This window comes from Colossoma macropomum, unplaced genomic scaffold (genome assembly GCF_904425465.1).
Source record: "Colossoma macropomum unplaced genomic scaffold, Colossoma_macropomum, whole genome shotgun sequence".
Classification (NCBI taxonomy): domain Eukaryota; kingdom Metazoa; phylum Chordata; class Actinopteri; order Characiformes; family Serrasalmidae; genus Colossoma; species Colossoma macropomum.
In genome coordinates this window covers 15,615,325-15,629,882 of record NW_023494789.1, presented here as the reverse complement: position 1 = coordinate 15,629,882, position 14,558 = coordinate 15,615,325, and the positions used below count along the sequence as shown (strand labels likewise).

General features: G+C 40.0%; 1 protein-coding gene across 1 annotated transcript in view; it reads right to left on the bottom strand.

Moving 5' to 3' along the window:
* sgip1a (SH3GL interacting endocytic adaptor 1a) overlaps positions 1–14,558 on the bottom strand; it is a 72,772-nt gene that overhangs the window by 3,748 nt on the left and 54,466 nt on the right. The window contains exons 12-20 of the mRNA XM_036570259.1: positions 14,359–14,445; positions 12,199–12,273; positions 10,939–11,706; positions 9,250–9,368; positions 8,086–8,239; positions 7,062–7,121; positions 2,810–2,869; positions 1,861–1,972; positions 1,095–1,250 (exon numbers count right to left, since the gene is read on the bottom strand). Of these exons, the coding sequence (XP_036426152.1) occupies positions 1,095–1,250; positions 1,861–1,972; positions 2,810–2,869; positions 7,062–7,121; positions 8,086–8,239; positions 9,250–9,368; positions 10,939–11,706; positions 12,199–12,273; positions 14,359–14,445 (1,591 nt within the window). The remainder of the gene's footprint in view (positions 1–1,094; positions 1,251–1,860; positions 1,973–2,809; positions 2,870–7,061; positions 7,122–8,085; positions 8,240–9,249; positions 9,369–10,938; positions 11,707–12,198; positions 12,274–14,358; positions 14,446–14,558) is intronic.

Below are 14,558 nucleotides of genomic sequence, written 5' to 3'. Positions count from 1 at the left end.
TTAAAGGACGTATAGCTCACAGGAAGCTGTTACTGAGTAAATTAATAGATAAAAAAGAAGAATATTTACAAATCAACCAAAGAAAGTGTTGGTGTTCTCAGAACAATGTCCTAGAGTACAACCCAGAGTACAGACTGAATGTGTTTGGGATTACTTGAATGGTGAGAAACAGAAATCAAACAGAAACAGAAACCAGCTTTAAAGAATGAGCTATAATAAGTCTCCTGAAAAAAACAGAAGCTTTTATAAAGACAAAGCACGGACACACTAAATACTTAAAGTTTTGATTTTATATTTAGTTGCTGAGGGTTCTGTTAAACATGTTTTCTGCCTTTTTTAATTGGTGTGGAAAAATGAATAATTTGTACTTAATGGTGCTTTGCTACTAGAAAGCAAATAAATGAAATAAATAACTTTTGTATAGTACTGTAGCTAACATGTAATCAGAGCTTATAGTTATCACCGTGGGCCTAAATCACCACACACCTGCTTTAATCTGTATCAAATTGTTCAGTAATCACAAATAAACTTGCATATGTAGTTTCTGACACTGTATGACATTCTATTCTCTCTAAAATGGACAGAAGTATGTCACATAGATAAAACAGTATGAATAGCCTTCTTGAAGCATGAATGTATGTACTTTTTTCTATGTTTACAGACAACAATATGACAAAATGTCAAAACCAACATGGGTAACTTATGACTTAACAAGGTTTGACATGTTGATGATGAGGCTGGTTTGCACCATGCTAATTTGTGGGGTATAATTGTCCATTAATTGTTAGCTACATTAGCCTAACAGCTCCGCTCTAGTGTAAAGAAGCAAACTTCAGACACCAAACATGGCTAAATTTGGGTAGGTGGAAAACCATTCAAATTCATTTCTCATCAAACTATTGTTCAAAGACTTCTGCAGACAAAACGGCTAAATACAACATGCTAATAAATGCTAAATGGTTAAAACGTGGTTATCATGGTTTTGTTGTTATTCCTTTGGCTGAGCAAAATCAAGGTGGCACATGCCTGAACCTGTTCGAGATGTAGATGGAGTGAATCGTAATCGTATGTGAATCGTGTTAGAAGTGTCATACCAGCACAGTAACTGGGGGTTAGGGAGGACGTGCTCCAGACGACTGTAGTTGGTTATGCTGAAGGTTAGCACTGCAGGTGAGGGGTTATTGGCAAAATGCCTGGTGATTCCAGCCGGGAAAGATAAGACCATCTCCCCTGTGATCTTCACCACGCACCTTAGAGATGAATACTGGGGTTAGACTAATAATCTTGCGACTGCTAATAACAGAAATACCATCCTTCATGTACACAACTTGTCAAAGGCTTAGGTACCACTTGCTGTGCCTTCTTTAAAAATTGCTTATTTCTAGCTGTTACCCTTCAATTAAGTAAGACACCTGTGAAGGGTTTGTTAATCTAATACTCAGTAACTAATACTCAGTTTTCCTCAGAATGACTAAATTATGATTTGACTGTTTTCCAAACTTTTGTTAGAAGCACATACAGAAAATCTTTTGGCCCAAAAATGGTTTAAAGACCTGGAAGGTTTGAGTGCTAATAAGTGCTGACATTACAACAAGGGGATAAAATAGGTGGGCTTCAGCATTATTCCCAAGGTAGCACTGTCACAATTATTGTCAAAAATACCCGCAAGTGTGATACAGCCATCCGCAAAATAAACCTGCTTAGTGCTTTATACGTAAAGTTAAATGTGCAAGTTATTAAAATACGTGTTTTTATTAAACAATTTTGATGAGCAGTGTAGATATTAACAGTGCAATATTAAACATTTGTGCTATAAATCATGAAATGGTTCAAAAGGCAGTTCAAATGGGTCAGACATACTTGCTGGGATCAGTTCCCTTAAAGTAAGCATTGACCGTTTCAGTGAAGGCCGCTGCCACTGGGAGTGTGTCCTGGGCCCCCATGGTGAGGGGACTGGGCCCACGTGAGCATCCTGGAACACATACATGAGACATACAGCCCACATTCAATGTGTATTCATGAATTCCCAAAATATGAAAACTGCCCTCTACACCTCTACAATAGGATCTAGATCAATTCTAGATCACTGGATTGTGAAAAATAAGCCTGAGAGAAGGAGAATGAAGAACAGAAACAAAGAAACAAAAGAATAAAGTAAGAAACAAAACAGATGATCAGACACACAGAACACGTACAACACTCAACAGCTCACAAACAGACATTCTCTCTACTGAGACCGAAGGCCTCTAAAACCAGCAACCACAACACTGAATCGCAGCAAGGGAAGAAAAGCATCAAGCCTCACTACTCTAGTGAACAATTTTCATTTTAATGCCATCAATGCCATCGCAATATATTTCTGCACACATTCAACATAGAATTAGTAGTATAAATGTAGCAAGTGCAATCCATAAAATCAACAGAGAATGTGATGTGAAATGATACGAACATGAAAGAACTAAAGAAATAAAGAGGCAGATAAAAGTCAACTTCAAACACATGCAGCTGATGCTGAATTGTTGTGTCATGAGACCAAAATGATCAAAGCAAAGATCCACAAAAAAAGACAAGAAAAACAGATTAGTGACGGACATGAAAATGATGATTCCAAAAACAAAGGCCGGGCTGCTGTGTTACATGAGCAGATGAGCATGGTGATGTGGAGTAGAGCAGGCCAAAGCAGGGGTGGGTGCAATCGCTGTGGGTGGAGGAGGCGGGGATGGAGGGAAAAACCGAATGAGAAGAGGGCGGGACAGATGAGACTTGAGTGTGTACGCTCTACATCCTTTGGCCAGAAAGCCTGACTTACCTTCAAAGGTTAAATAAAACTTGCCTCTGTCAAACCATACGAGGGAGGGCTGGTCTGTCTCTGTGTTGGGGAGGAGGGGGAGGAGGTGGGCAGAAGGGGAGGAGGGGGGGGCGTGAGGAAGGGGGGAGGGGGAGAGGGGAGAAAAGGACAGTAGCGTGAGTCACACACGTCTATTATATGTCACAGTGTTGGGGCCAGGGGCTTAGGTCAAAAGGCAAAGTGGTGGTCACCATTCACTTCAGATGGGGACAACTGTTACTACTAAAGAAGGCTACATGGAGCATCATGAGCTAAATCAACACTTAAAACAGGGGAGACAGCCTTGGTTCAGAACAGTCTGGTGGTTTCTCCACTCAAAACAACCTGTTTCAACACACGTGTTGGTCACCAGGTTTGGTTGGTGTGTTTTTGTAGGAACTGTGCTGGACTCTGGTCTTGATCAAACTGACACCAATGCTTTTGGGTGGAACTGACCCATCCTTGCCCCACCTACAAATGGATTCCTTCTTATCAACTGTTGTGAGGTTGGACAAGCTTCACAGAACAGTGGAAAAATCCGAATCAACCTCATAAAATATGTCAGCGCAACACGATCGCAACAATCTTTTTCTTTGTGGTTTTGTTCAATTTGATGGCTATACTTTACATTGTAAGAGCACAAAGAGAAAACATATATAAAAAACATAACATTCACAAAATGTCAGCAGCAGGCATTGTATGTTTTTTAAACGTATGCTTTCATTTTATTTCTCAGTTCACTGCAACCTGCTGTCTTTTTTTTAGTTGCAAGGACAGTATTTATTCGGTGTATTTATTCTTTTTTTTAATCCATTTCAAAAGACTGTACAAACTTTTGTGCTAATGTTTTCCATGTTTGCCAATTCCATCAAGTTTATGTGATATGCCAAAATACACATAAAAATATGAAAAAAAAAATCTAGCTAAGGCCGAACTTACTTACTTATGTTGAAGTGCATTTTTGCCAATTCCATCAAGTTTATGTGATCTGCCAAATACACATAAAAATATGTGGAAAAAAAATCTAGCTAAGGCCGAACTTACTTACTTACTTATGTTGAAGTGCATTTTTGCATTTCTGTAAAGCTTGTCAAACCTCGCAACAGAACACATCTGTGTGTGTAGCAGTGGTAGGTCAATTCCAACCAAAAGTACGAGTGTCCTATTGTTGGGCCTGAGCCCAGCAGTAACTTCACTGCTTAAGCACACCTAGTAAACCTGGTGACTAACTTCTGTGTTGGGGGGAAAAAACCAAAAAAACCAAAAAAAAATCAGTAAACTGTGCTAGACCAAGGCCCCCCATGACTAGAGCTGGACACGCTTCATTTATGCATACTTATGCATTAATGCACTTACATAAAAATGGAAAATATGTCGTGGCCAAACTCAAACTCAGAGTGTGTTGAAGCTTTTGTGCTGGGTAAGAAAACAGCAAATGAACTGTAAACTATAGCGCAGTATGTATCATCTATGAAAACTCTGAATGGTCAGCCCTTTGTTCCATATATTGTCACAGGGGGCATAAAGGGAAGTCCAGCAGACAGGCCTCTGGTATGGCTTCCATATAGTATCCAAAACTAAGTGGGATGAAAATATGCTTTTTATAGGAAAAAGATTCTTTGTGTCTAATTTGTGTTTCTGTGTACTTTGACAGAACATGAACTGTCAGTCTGTGACGAGGATGAGGGACAACAGGGGGCAGCAGTAGGTGAAAAAGACTACAGTAAGGGTGGTAGTAGTCTCACTGGGACGGACATGATCTTGTAGTGAGAACACGGGTCTGGGGACAGCTTTGGGTGTTGGATTGCAGCAAAATTCCTTTAGTCTTTGTTTTTTTAACATCCGGAGTACGGAGCTGCGTTAGCGTCCAATCGAAAACACAAGCAAAACTGGTTACCTACCAAAAGAATTGTTTTCCATCTGCATTAAATAATGTTTAATTTTATTGCATGTACATGCTTGATTGGAGTTCTGGGGGTGGGGCTTTTTAGCCATTCTAACTTGTGTTACATCTATGGGTTAACATCAGGCTTCTTGTCTGTTGGACAACACTGATGAGCTCTCCACTGCCCCTTACTTTAAGCTTCATATTTATGAATCATTGGATTGGTTTACAAATTTTACACTCAGCTTGTTCTCACATAAGTCTGTGTTTTTAAGTCTGTGTTCCCACTCACATTTAGCCAAAAATTTCTCATGCAAGATCACGTCTGGCCCTGTGAGACCAGGCTGGTACACTCACATCCTGTTGCATCTAATTCTAATCCGGAAGGAAGGAATTTATAGTAACACAAAATAAGAAGGAGGGAGAGGATGATAAATCTGGGCTGGAAATTTTGTTTTCACAGGTGAGGACCTTTAAGCCTGTGTTACATGTGAGTTATAGACACCAGCAGTGAGCAACATGGGTGTTCTTAAGATTCAGATTAATTCACTGAAATGTATTCCAAAAGAAATATTAAATATAATAAAGCGTTAAAATTCCTGAGGTGTTTCTCGTACAAGTGTAATCTAAATGGTTAGGACTTGAACAGGAGTTTGACCCAGGTCTAATGTGTGAGTGCACTCCACTTTAAGATGAGAGGTGGAAAGCATACTGATTAGCACTGTTACCATCTGGGCTGTAGTCCAGACCAGACTTCAGAAACACAGTGGGCCGTGTGTGTGTTTGAGTGTGTCTGAGTGGGTCTACTCTCTGGCTAGAGGATGGCCTCCATCCTTTTCTGAAGAGTGAAGACAGATGCTCCTTGGACACACTGTTTCCAGACAGTATACACTTAGGCTAACGGTGTCAACACAGCATTGGAAGACACTGTAATGGCAATGCGGGTAGAGCAGTGTGTGACATCGCTTGTGGGACAAAGAGCGCATGTCTTTTCAAGCAAATGGGGTGAATTATGAGAAGAAAAAAAAGTGAAAGATGCACGTTGCTCCTGCCTTCTCTTTTGAACTTAAGGATAGGATAGCAGTTCTTCTACATATGTGTGCGGATGGGAAGACAGTGAAACCATGTACAGTAAATGAACGTCTGATCAAACTTTTCCTCTTCTTGTATGCAAAGAGTGTGGGGAAAAGTGCGGGAGGAGGACATATTTATAGCGATGAACTAAAGACTGCTCAAACTTTGGTGTTCCTTCAATGGTTCTTTCATTAAAATGCAGACAAAATACTACAAATCTCAAATTCAAAAAAGTTGGGACAGTATGTGAAATGCTAATAAAACCAGAAAGCGATGATTAGTAAATTCTGTTTGATCTGTATTCATTTGATGTTTTACTTTATGAACTTTGGGCCTCATTCACCAACTGTTAGTAAGAACAAATCTCTCCTTAAATGCACTGAAGATTCTGACATCACCAATGTTTTCTTATTTGAAATTTATTCTTAGGTAAACAGTTCTGCAGTTTGAGAACACATAATGAATCTGATGAAGACTTTTTCTTATGAACTTTCTCAGGAACAAGTTTAAGATATTGGTAAATGAGGCCCTTTGTTTTTTTAATATACGCTCATTTCTAAGTCGATGCCTGTAATACATTTTGCGTCGTCATGCTGAAAAAAGTAGGTCTGGTCCTGAACAAGATATTGTCTAGATGGCACTAATATATCCCCATATCAAGACAGACCTTTTAACTTTATGCTGGTAACAATCTGGACAATCTTTATATCTGAGAACATCTCCATCATCGCCCTAAACAATCTGACTGATCAGACCACAATACATGTTTCCACTGTGCATCAGTCCATTTCGGACTCATTTGTCTCGACTCGTCCCTGCTCAAAAAGGACGAATATTTAACATTCATAACATTCTTAGTCTTAAATTGCAATGTCCAGACTCCTTGGTAATGAGTTGCAGGTGCCAATTTCAGAATGAGCTTATGTTCACAAAAAACAATGAAGTTGATGAGGTAAAACATTTAAAATCTTGTCTTTGTACTGTTTTTTTATTTTAATACAGGTGGATTTACAAATCACTGCTTTCTTGTGCTTTTTTGCATTTCACATATTGCTTCAACTTTTTTAGAACTGAGGTTTGTAATATCACGCAGGTATGGCCAATTTGTTGGCTAGTCTATTCAGTGGGCATAATGTTACAGTCAAAAAAAAATCATGATGATGACTTATGCCCTTCAATCCGACTGCATTATGGGTAACACAGGCATTTGAAATCCATGGCTTGAATCAGTGTTACCCATGTCATCCACCGAATCAGGAAGGGCCCATACCGTACCTGATGGGAGGTCAGCTCGCCTCTCAAAGCTGGGCAGTTTGTCTACAAATGCGTCATCTTCTGACATCAGACAAAAACGTCAGCCCAAAAGACAGGACGAGAAAGACAACAAAATAGAAACAAAAGTAAAAGCAATTCAAATCAAACAACAAAGACGTCAAAGTAAAAAACTACAAAGAACAGTTCTCAAACTCAGGTCAAAGTCACGCTACACAGACAAACAATGAGAAGGGAAGTAAAAAAAAAAAAAAGATAAAAATAAAATCACAAATGAACAGAATGGCAAAAGCACTACGCATACTGAAATCCATCACAATTCTTGAGTTAAGAGACACTATTCAAGCCTTCGAGACAAAAAACTTTGCTGAAAAAACGCAAAGTCTACAGCATTGTATTACAATTCATCAACCAAAGCTGGCAAACTCTTATCAGACATGCAGCCATGCACTGAAAGACTGAAGAAAGCACTGTTTAAAAACTATTTCAAATGAGAATGAGGCTACAAACTACAGAAAGTGGGATTTGTACAAATCCAACCATGCTTGTTAACAACTTTCTACCTCTACTTGTAGCTACATAGGGCTTGCCAAACACATCAAGCCATATTAATTGTGCTCCACAGCTCATCATCCAGTGACATGCAATGAATCTCATACAAGCTCACTTGTATTTTTAGGCCAGCAGAAATCTTACAACAGTCATGCATCACATAGACATGTATGCTATTATCATCCCAAACAGATGTAAAGAAGTACAGACTACACTGAATAAATGATGGGCTACTGAGATAAGTTCAAAATTACTAATGGCCATAACACTAAGGCCATAATACTGTCCTTCCATTAACAGTCATAAAACAAATGTTCTGAGCACTTATGGGGTTTTTCAGAGCACCTCTGCAGGACAAATGTGTAGACTACTCAGATATGAGGCCATACTAGACTTTCAAACTAGATTGTATTTGCCAACACATACACACAGAGCAGCAGAGCAGGAAGAAGAATGATGGGAAATGGAGTCACACCTGACACAGACACGGAGAGCTCTTTACCGACGGTGGGCGTGGTGGCAGCACTCAGGGAGTTGGTGGAGGAGATGGAGGAGGTGCTCTCAGCCCGGGCCAGCGGTGCGATGGGTGGGGGGCTTGATGAGTGTACCGGGGGGCTGAAGGGCCGATTCTGAGAAGACAGGCAAGGAAACAGGAGGCCGGGGTGATACAGGCAAGGTAAATCAGTCTTTGAGAGCAAGGGATTCAGTCAAGGATTCAGTGGTAGTGTTGCTACTGCAGTCTTCTATTATGTGCAGTGTTTGAAAAGTAACAGCAGTAACCTGCGGCTGTGGACATGTATGGCCAAAAGTATCCAGACACCCCTTCTAAATGGTGAGTTTAGCTACTTTAAAGTGCATGCATTGCTGAACAGGCATTCAATTACATGCACACGGCAATTAAATCCTCAAGGCAATGTTCCAACATCTAGAGTAAAGCATTAACAGAAGAATCGCTGGATGAGCAGGTGTCTAGAAACTTCTGGACACACAGTGTTTGTATAATAGGGGTGTAAATCTCTGACCTCACAACTCTATTCATTAAATTACAATTCTTAACAAAATAATTCAAAGCGTCATAAAATGTTACATTTCTCCACAATTTAAGGAGATTATTTTGATTCGATACAATTTGATACAAAAAGACTTTTCAGCATTTTTGTTCAGATTTGTTTTCAATCATACTGAATACACAAACGTGACTAGGGGAAATATCTATAGAGCAGCACATAAGAGATAGAAAATGCAGTAATATTTTATCTAAGTTTTTTTCTCATTTTAAAATACACAAAGCTTTATTTTAAAAAAGTGAGCATACACTTTATTGAATATTATAAATGTTAATTATTAATACTATCATTAATATTATTTTTTTTAAATCAGTTAAAAAAAAATCAACGTCGTCGAGTAGCTTCAGAATGCTGCAGCATGATGCATCAACACATTTTACTTACTTAACCTACAATGAACTGTGGCAATCATTTCAATCAGGTACTTCTGATCAGATATAATGGCAGGGAAACCCGATTACACTGAAAGGCACTCTGTTCGCAAAACGTGATTTATATCAGAGATCTTATGACCTAAAGATGAACTGTGTTCTAAGCGTGTTACAGTGTGGAATGTCTGAGCTGCCACATACCACATCCCCTACACTCGCTTTCCCAGGAGCCAGTTTGGGGCGGGAGGGTGGCCGTGGTGGGGGAGGGGGTGGGCTGCTAGCAGCCAGTGGCGTTGCAGGGCGTGCAGGGGAGGAGGAGCCTGTGGATTAAGGGTATGTCATTAAAACAACAATCTGTAATGGAGAAGGGATGTCATGCATCGCAGCCATTTGTTAAGTTAAAATTTAGCGCAAACACACACATTACAATGACTATTATGGCATGATGCCAAGGGTTAAGCCTTTAGAAGCTTACACTTCATGTATGGCATACACATGCAGTCTTCCATGGGCAAACACTGCACAGATCAACACAATTCATTTCACAATAGAGTAGCAATCACTTAGTATAAATTTTTTCCTTTCGTGTATACACATCTTCTTTAACCCCATCAGTACAAGTTTAAACTCAATCTGAATGTACCTGAGAGGAATGGCGATTGTAAGAGGGCTGAATATGGGGTGATTAAAAACCTGGTGTATTGTTTATGTGGACTGTCTCTTTTCTCACGCTGGACCGACTCTTGGTGTAGACTGTTCCATTATTACAATACAAACAGTCAACCAGTCTCATTAACTACACCCATCGCCTCTATCCAATATTCAAAAATCATAATGTTACTTAGACTTCCTCACAGAAATTTTGATACATTTATAGTCAATATTTAAACCATAAGTATAACTAAAAAGTTCTCTTATTACTTTTTAGAAGCAGTGGGACCAGTAAGATAAAAACAATCCAGCTAATGAAGCAACACAAAGCAATTTTGACTACTGAACAAGGAAGCCCTCTTAAAGCTCAGTTGTCTGGGCAAAGATTCACCTAATTTTATTATCCTGCTAACTTTCACCCCATTATAGTCAGAAATTAGTCCTAATATATGTATTTATTGTATTCAAATATGGGTTACAATTGTATGTAACAATCTCTCCAGCTCACAGTTTTCCCCACAATTAGATATTTCTTCAGTGAATTTCCCAGGAATCAATTACATCCCAAGTAGATTTAAAACAAGGAGTATACATTTATAATCTGCTCTCTAAGCACAGCTAAATACACATGCATGCCATTTATGAGTCTCATCAGTATGACATTTCTCTGGAGATTTGTAATAATAATATATTAATAATAATATACTGTAATAATAATAATAATAATATATTGTTAGTACATATGCTGAATTGCATCATATGCATTAAATATCATATTGTGTGATTATCCTGCCTAATACTGCTGTTGTACCTTATACTATATTTAAACACATGAGTGAATCCCTGATGTGATACTATTAAAGACTGACCAGCATAATTTTGGACAATGATTTTTTTGGACCATATGATTGCTTTGATTCATCCAAACATCCAAAGAAACTTTTCTGGATTATCTGAGGTTGGTTTTGATGCTCAAAACGCTCGAAAAAACATATTAGGCTGGTTTCCCAGACATGGATTAAGCCTAGAATTCGACAAAATTGCAGTGAAAATGGTGAATCACCACTAAAAATTCTTTTTACTCTAGGCTTAGGCTTAATCTGGGTCTGGGAACCAGGCTCACATTGAGTAAATAGATGCTCATTAGCATAATGAAGTTTTCAGAGATAACAGTATTGCAAAGACATACAACATACAACCTATTGTGGACCTGTATTACTAAGCTGAGACTGAGCTTACCGCTGCCGCTGCCTCCACTACTGGCTCCTGGGACAGGCCCAGGGGACGACACCACAGCCCTGTATGTAGGGGGCGGAGGAGGTGGTGGCGTGGATCGGGGGCCCTGACCAATCTCTTTGGGCGAAGCACTGCTTTCACTTGGGTCGTCTTTTGGATGTACCTCTTCAGGGGACTTCTTCTCTTCCTGATTGAGGATCAATGGTGGGGGGATTGTACGTGCATTTGTCTCTAGAGTGCTGGGTGGGGTTATGGCTGAGCCAGGCCCCGCATCCACAGCATGGGTAGGTGGAGTCGATTCTGTGTTGAGTGGGGCTGGCTCATCTGGTGGAGGTGGGGCCTCTTCATCAGGGGGTGGCGGAACTGCAGGGGGAGAGGGAGTGGCTTCTTTGGGTGGTGGAGGAACTGATGGAGGAGAAGGTGTAGACTCTCTTGGTGGTTCATTTGTAGGAAGGGGAGGGGCCGGCTCGTCAGGAGGAGGTGGTGATTTCGGTAAAGGTGGAGGTTGCTCTTCTTGTGGGGGTGGGGATTTAGGTAATGCTGGGGCTGGCTCTGCTGGAGGAGGAGGAGATGTGGGGAGTGGTGGGGCAGGTTCAGCTGGAGGAGGGGGCAGTCTTTCTGGAGATTCGTCGTTGAAGCACACCCACTTGTCTGCAGCATTGTCAGTGAGTTTGGGGGAGTCCGCTGGACCAAAGATGTTGTCCAGATCTGCTATGGAGGGTCTGTGCGGTGCGGGCACCGGATTGTCCTCCGCTTTCACTTCTGTGTCAGCTGCCACATTGACAATACATGGAAGCAGAGAAATCATTAAAAGCTACACTTTTTTCTTTTTTTCAGTTTTTTTTTTTCCCCTTTTGTTCCAGTTTTTCATACTAATTTAGTCATGGCCAATGAGCACCTGCTAGCTAGCAAAGAAGATACAGGGAGAGCAGCAGAGCCAATCATGCTTTCTTGGACTCCTGGAATGACTGGCTGTGGCATCACTGAGATTCAAATTAATAATCCCCTGTTGACAGAGCAAAACCTTAAACAGCTGAATCACTCGGGAGCCTCTAGAGGCCATACTTTTGAGACAGTAAAAGAGAAAGAGAAGACAGAAAGATAAGTGGACAAAATACCAGACAAAAATGGAACAGAACAATAGCCGTTTCTGATACTAAAGAATTCAAAAAAGCTCATGATCTCATCATAACACACAAGACAAAGATGGAATGGGGTAACATAGAGTGGATGAAGAAGCACTGGGTCGAGGTGCAGCCTTACCAGCAGATTCTGTGGTTGGAGAGTTGCTTGGAGGGGGGGAAGTCGGCACATTCTTGGGTGGAAGCGGAGGTAGCGCTGCAATGACATCAGGGAGGCTGAGACAAGCTTTCTCAATCACCTCCTAGTGGTAGGCACTACGCTAACTCAGAAAAAAAACAGGACTGCTTCCATGCCTAAAGCACCATGCATAGGCAAGGTCTCACTCAGTAGATGCAAGGAAAAACTGGGAAGGGCTGGGGCATGGAATGTTTAACTCAGAGAGGATGACAACACTGTGGCCAACCAGTTCCCTTTTAATAATAGAGTACGCTGTGGGTGTACTGGACCCATTTCATGTGAACAGCAGCCTGAGAATATAGACTAATGATTTACTTCCATTAATAGCTCCTGAAAAATATTATTTAAAACTATTAATTTCACTGCACTGAAAGATTTATTGATATGACTGTCTTTTTTACACAGTGTGAAATAATGGCAAACTAGGCCTTTATCCCAAATGTACTAAAAGCTATGAATAATAAAACATCTGCATACAAAAACAAGGTTGAGACAGTATGTGAAATGCAGATAAAAACAGAAAGCAGTGATTTATAACTCTACTTTGACCTGTATTTGATTGAAAACAGTACAATGACAAAATAGATAATGTTTTACTTTATCAACTTTATTATTATTTGTAATGATAAGCTCATTCAAAAACTGATGCCTGCAACAAGTTGGGCCAATTAAGGCTAGTAATGTTGTTAAATATTCAAAAAACATCCTAAACAGGTGATGCAGTCATGCTTGGGTATAAAAGGAGCATCCAGAAAAGGCCTATGAGCAAGGATCTGTTGAGGCTTGCCACTTTGCCAAAAATGAACCAGCAAAATATCTAACAGTTTAAAATTAATGTTCCTCAGTGAGCACTTGCAAGGATTTAAGGTATTCCACCCTCTATGGTGCATAATATTATCAACATATTCAGGGAATCTGGAGGGAAAGGCTAAAAACCACAACTGAATGCCTGTGATATTCGACCTCTTAGACGACACTGCATTAAAACCAGGCTCTGCGACGGATATCACCACATGGGCTCAGGAATACTTTGACAAACTGTTGTCAAAAAACACAAAAATCAGCCATGACATTTTGAGCAACATATTCTGCCTTCTAGATGATGTCTTTTTCAGGAACGTCCATACTTATGTCAACATGACATAAGTATGGACGTTCCCTACTTATGTCAACATGACAATGCCAAGCCACAATCTGCATGTATTAAAACATGTCTGCGTAATCAGAGTGCGAGTGCAAGATGGCCTGTCTACAGTCCAGACCTGTCTTCCTTTCGAAAACGTGTACAAAACATAACATTAAAAGCCCTGTATGGTTGCAGAGCTGCAGACTTGTACAACAAGAGAATGGCCAAAAATTATTTTCTGTCCCAGGTGCCAAATGATTATTGTTGTTAAATATATTTACAAAAAACAGTGAAGTTCACAGAGTAAAACCTGAGATACTGTCTTTCTGTACAGTTTTCAATTTTGTATAGATCAAGCAGAAAGTACTAGTCACTGCTTTCTGTTTTTATTAGCATTTCACATACTGTCTCAACATTTTTGCAATTGGGTTTGTAAAACAGCACTTGGATACAGTTTACTCTGCCTGTCCTTACTACATTTACTCTGGAAGCACTAGTTATTTCTTCATATGCAGTAAACTATCCAACTATCCAAACTGCATCTGTCTTACATTGCTAGCCACTGAGCTCAGATGGGCATAAAAAAAATCTTACAGCATGAAATGGGCCCATAAAATATTATATAATCAGCTACACCTATGCAAAAATCAAGCTGTCTCACTTGTATAGTATTATAAAAAAATTAGCATATTGTACAGAGTTTTATGTGGACTTAAAAAAATAGGCCACATCAAGTAAACTGTTATCACAAGAGACTGCCACAGGCTGAACTGGATGACTTCAGGGATGCAAGTCTGATTGGTTTTCCTGGCTAATGATCTGTGAAATTAGTGGGTTAATGGAGTCTGTGCAAGGGAAAAAAGTTAATGAAAAACACATTCCCAGCCGATTTTTTACTCAAATGACCATTTGGGAGGTATGAGGAAAGTTCATGATTCCGGATGGGAGGCTGTCGTGCCACATGATTGGAGACTTACTTCCTGAAGGAAAAGGTCTTCCCAGAGAAGAGTCTGGGTTTGGGTCACGTAAGGGAGCACCCCAAACCTCAGGTTCCTCTATCACCACTAGTGTATGGAAGATGGCACAACACACACCCAATGAAGAGCAGTGTTAGCTACCATATAACTCAGAAATGAAGGAAATTTCCTTCACAACCCCTCTCAGTCAGTCCTCAGCT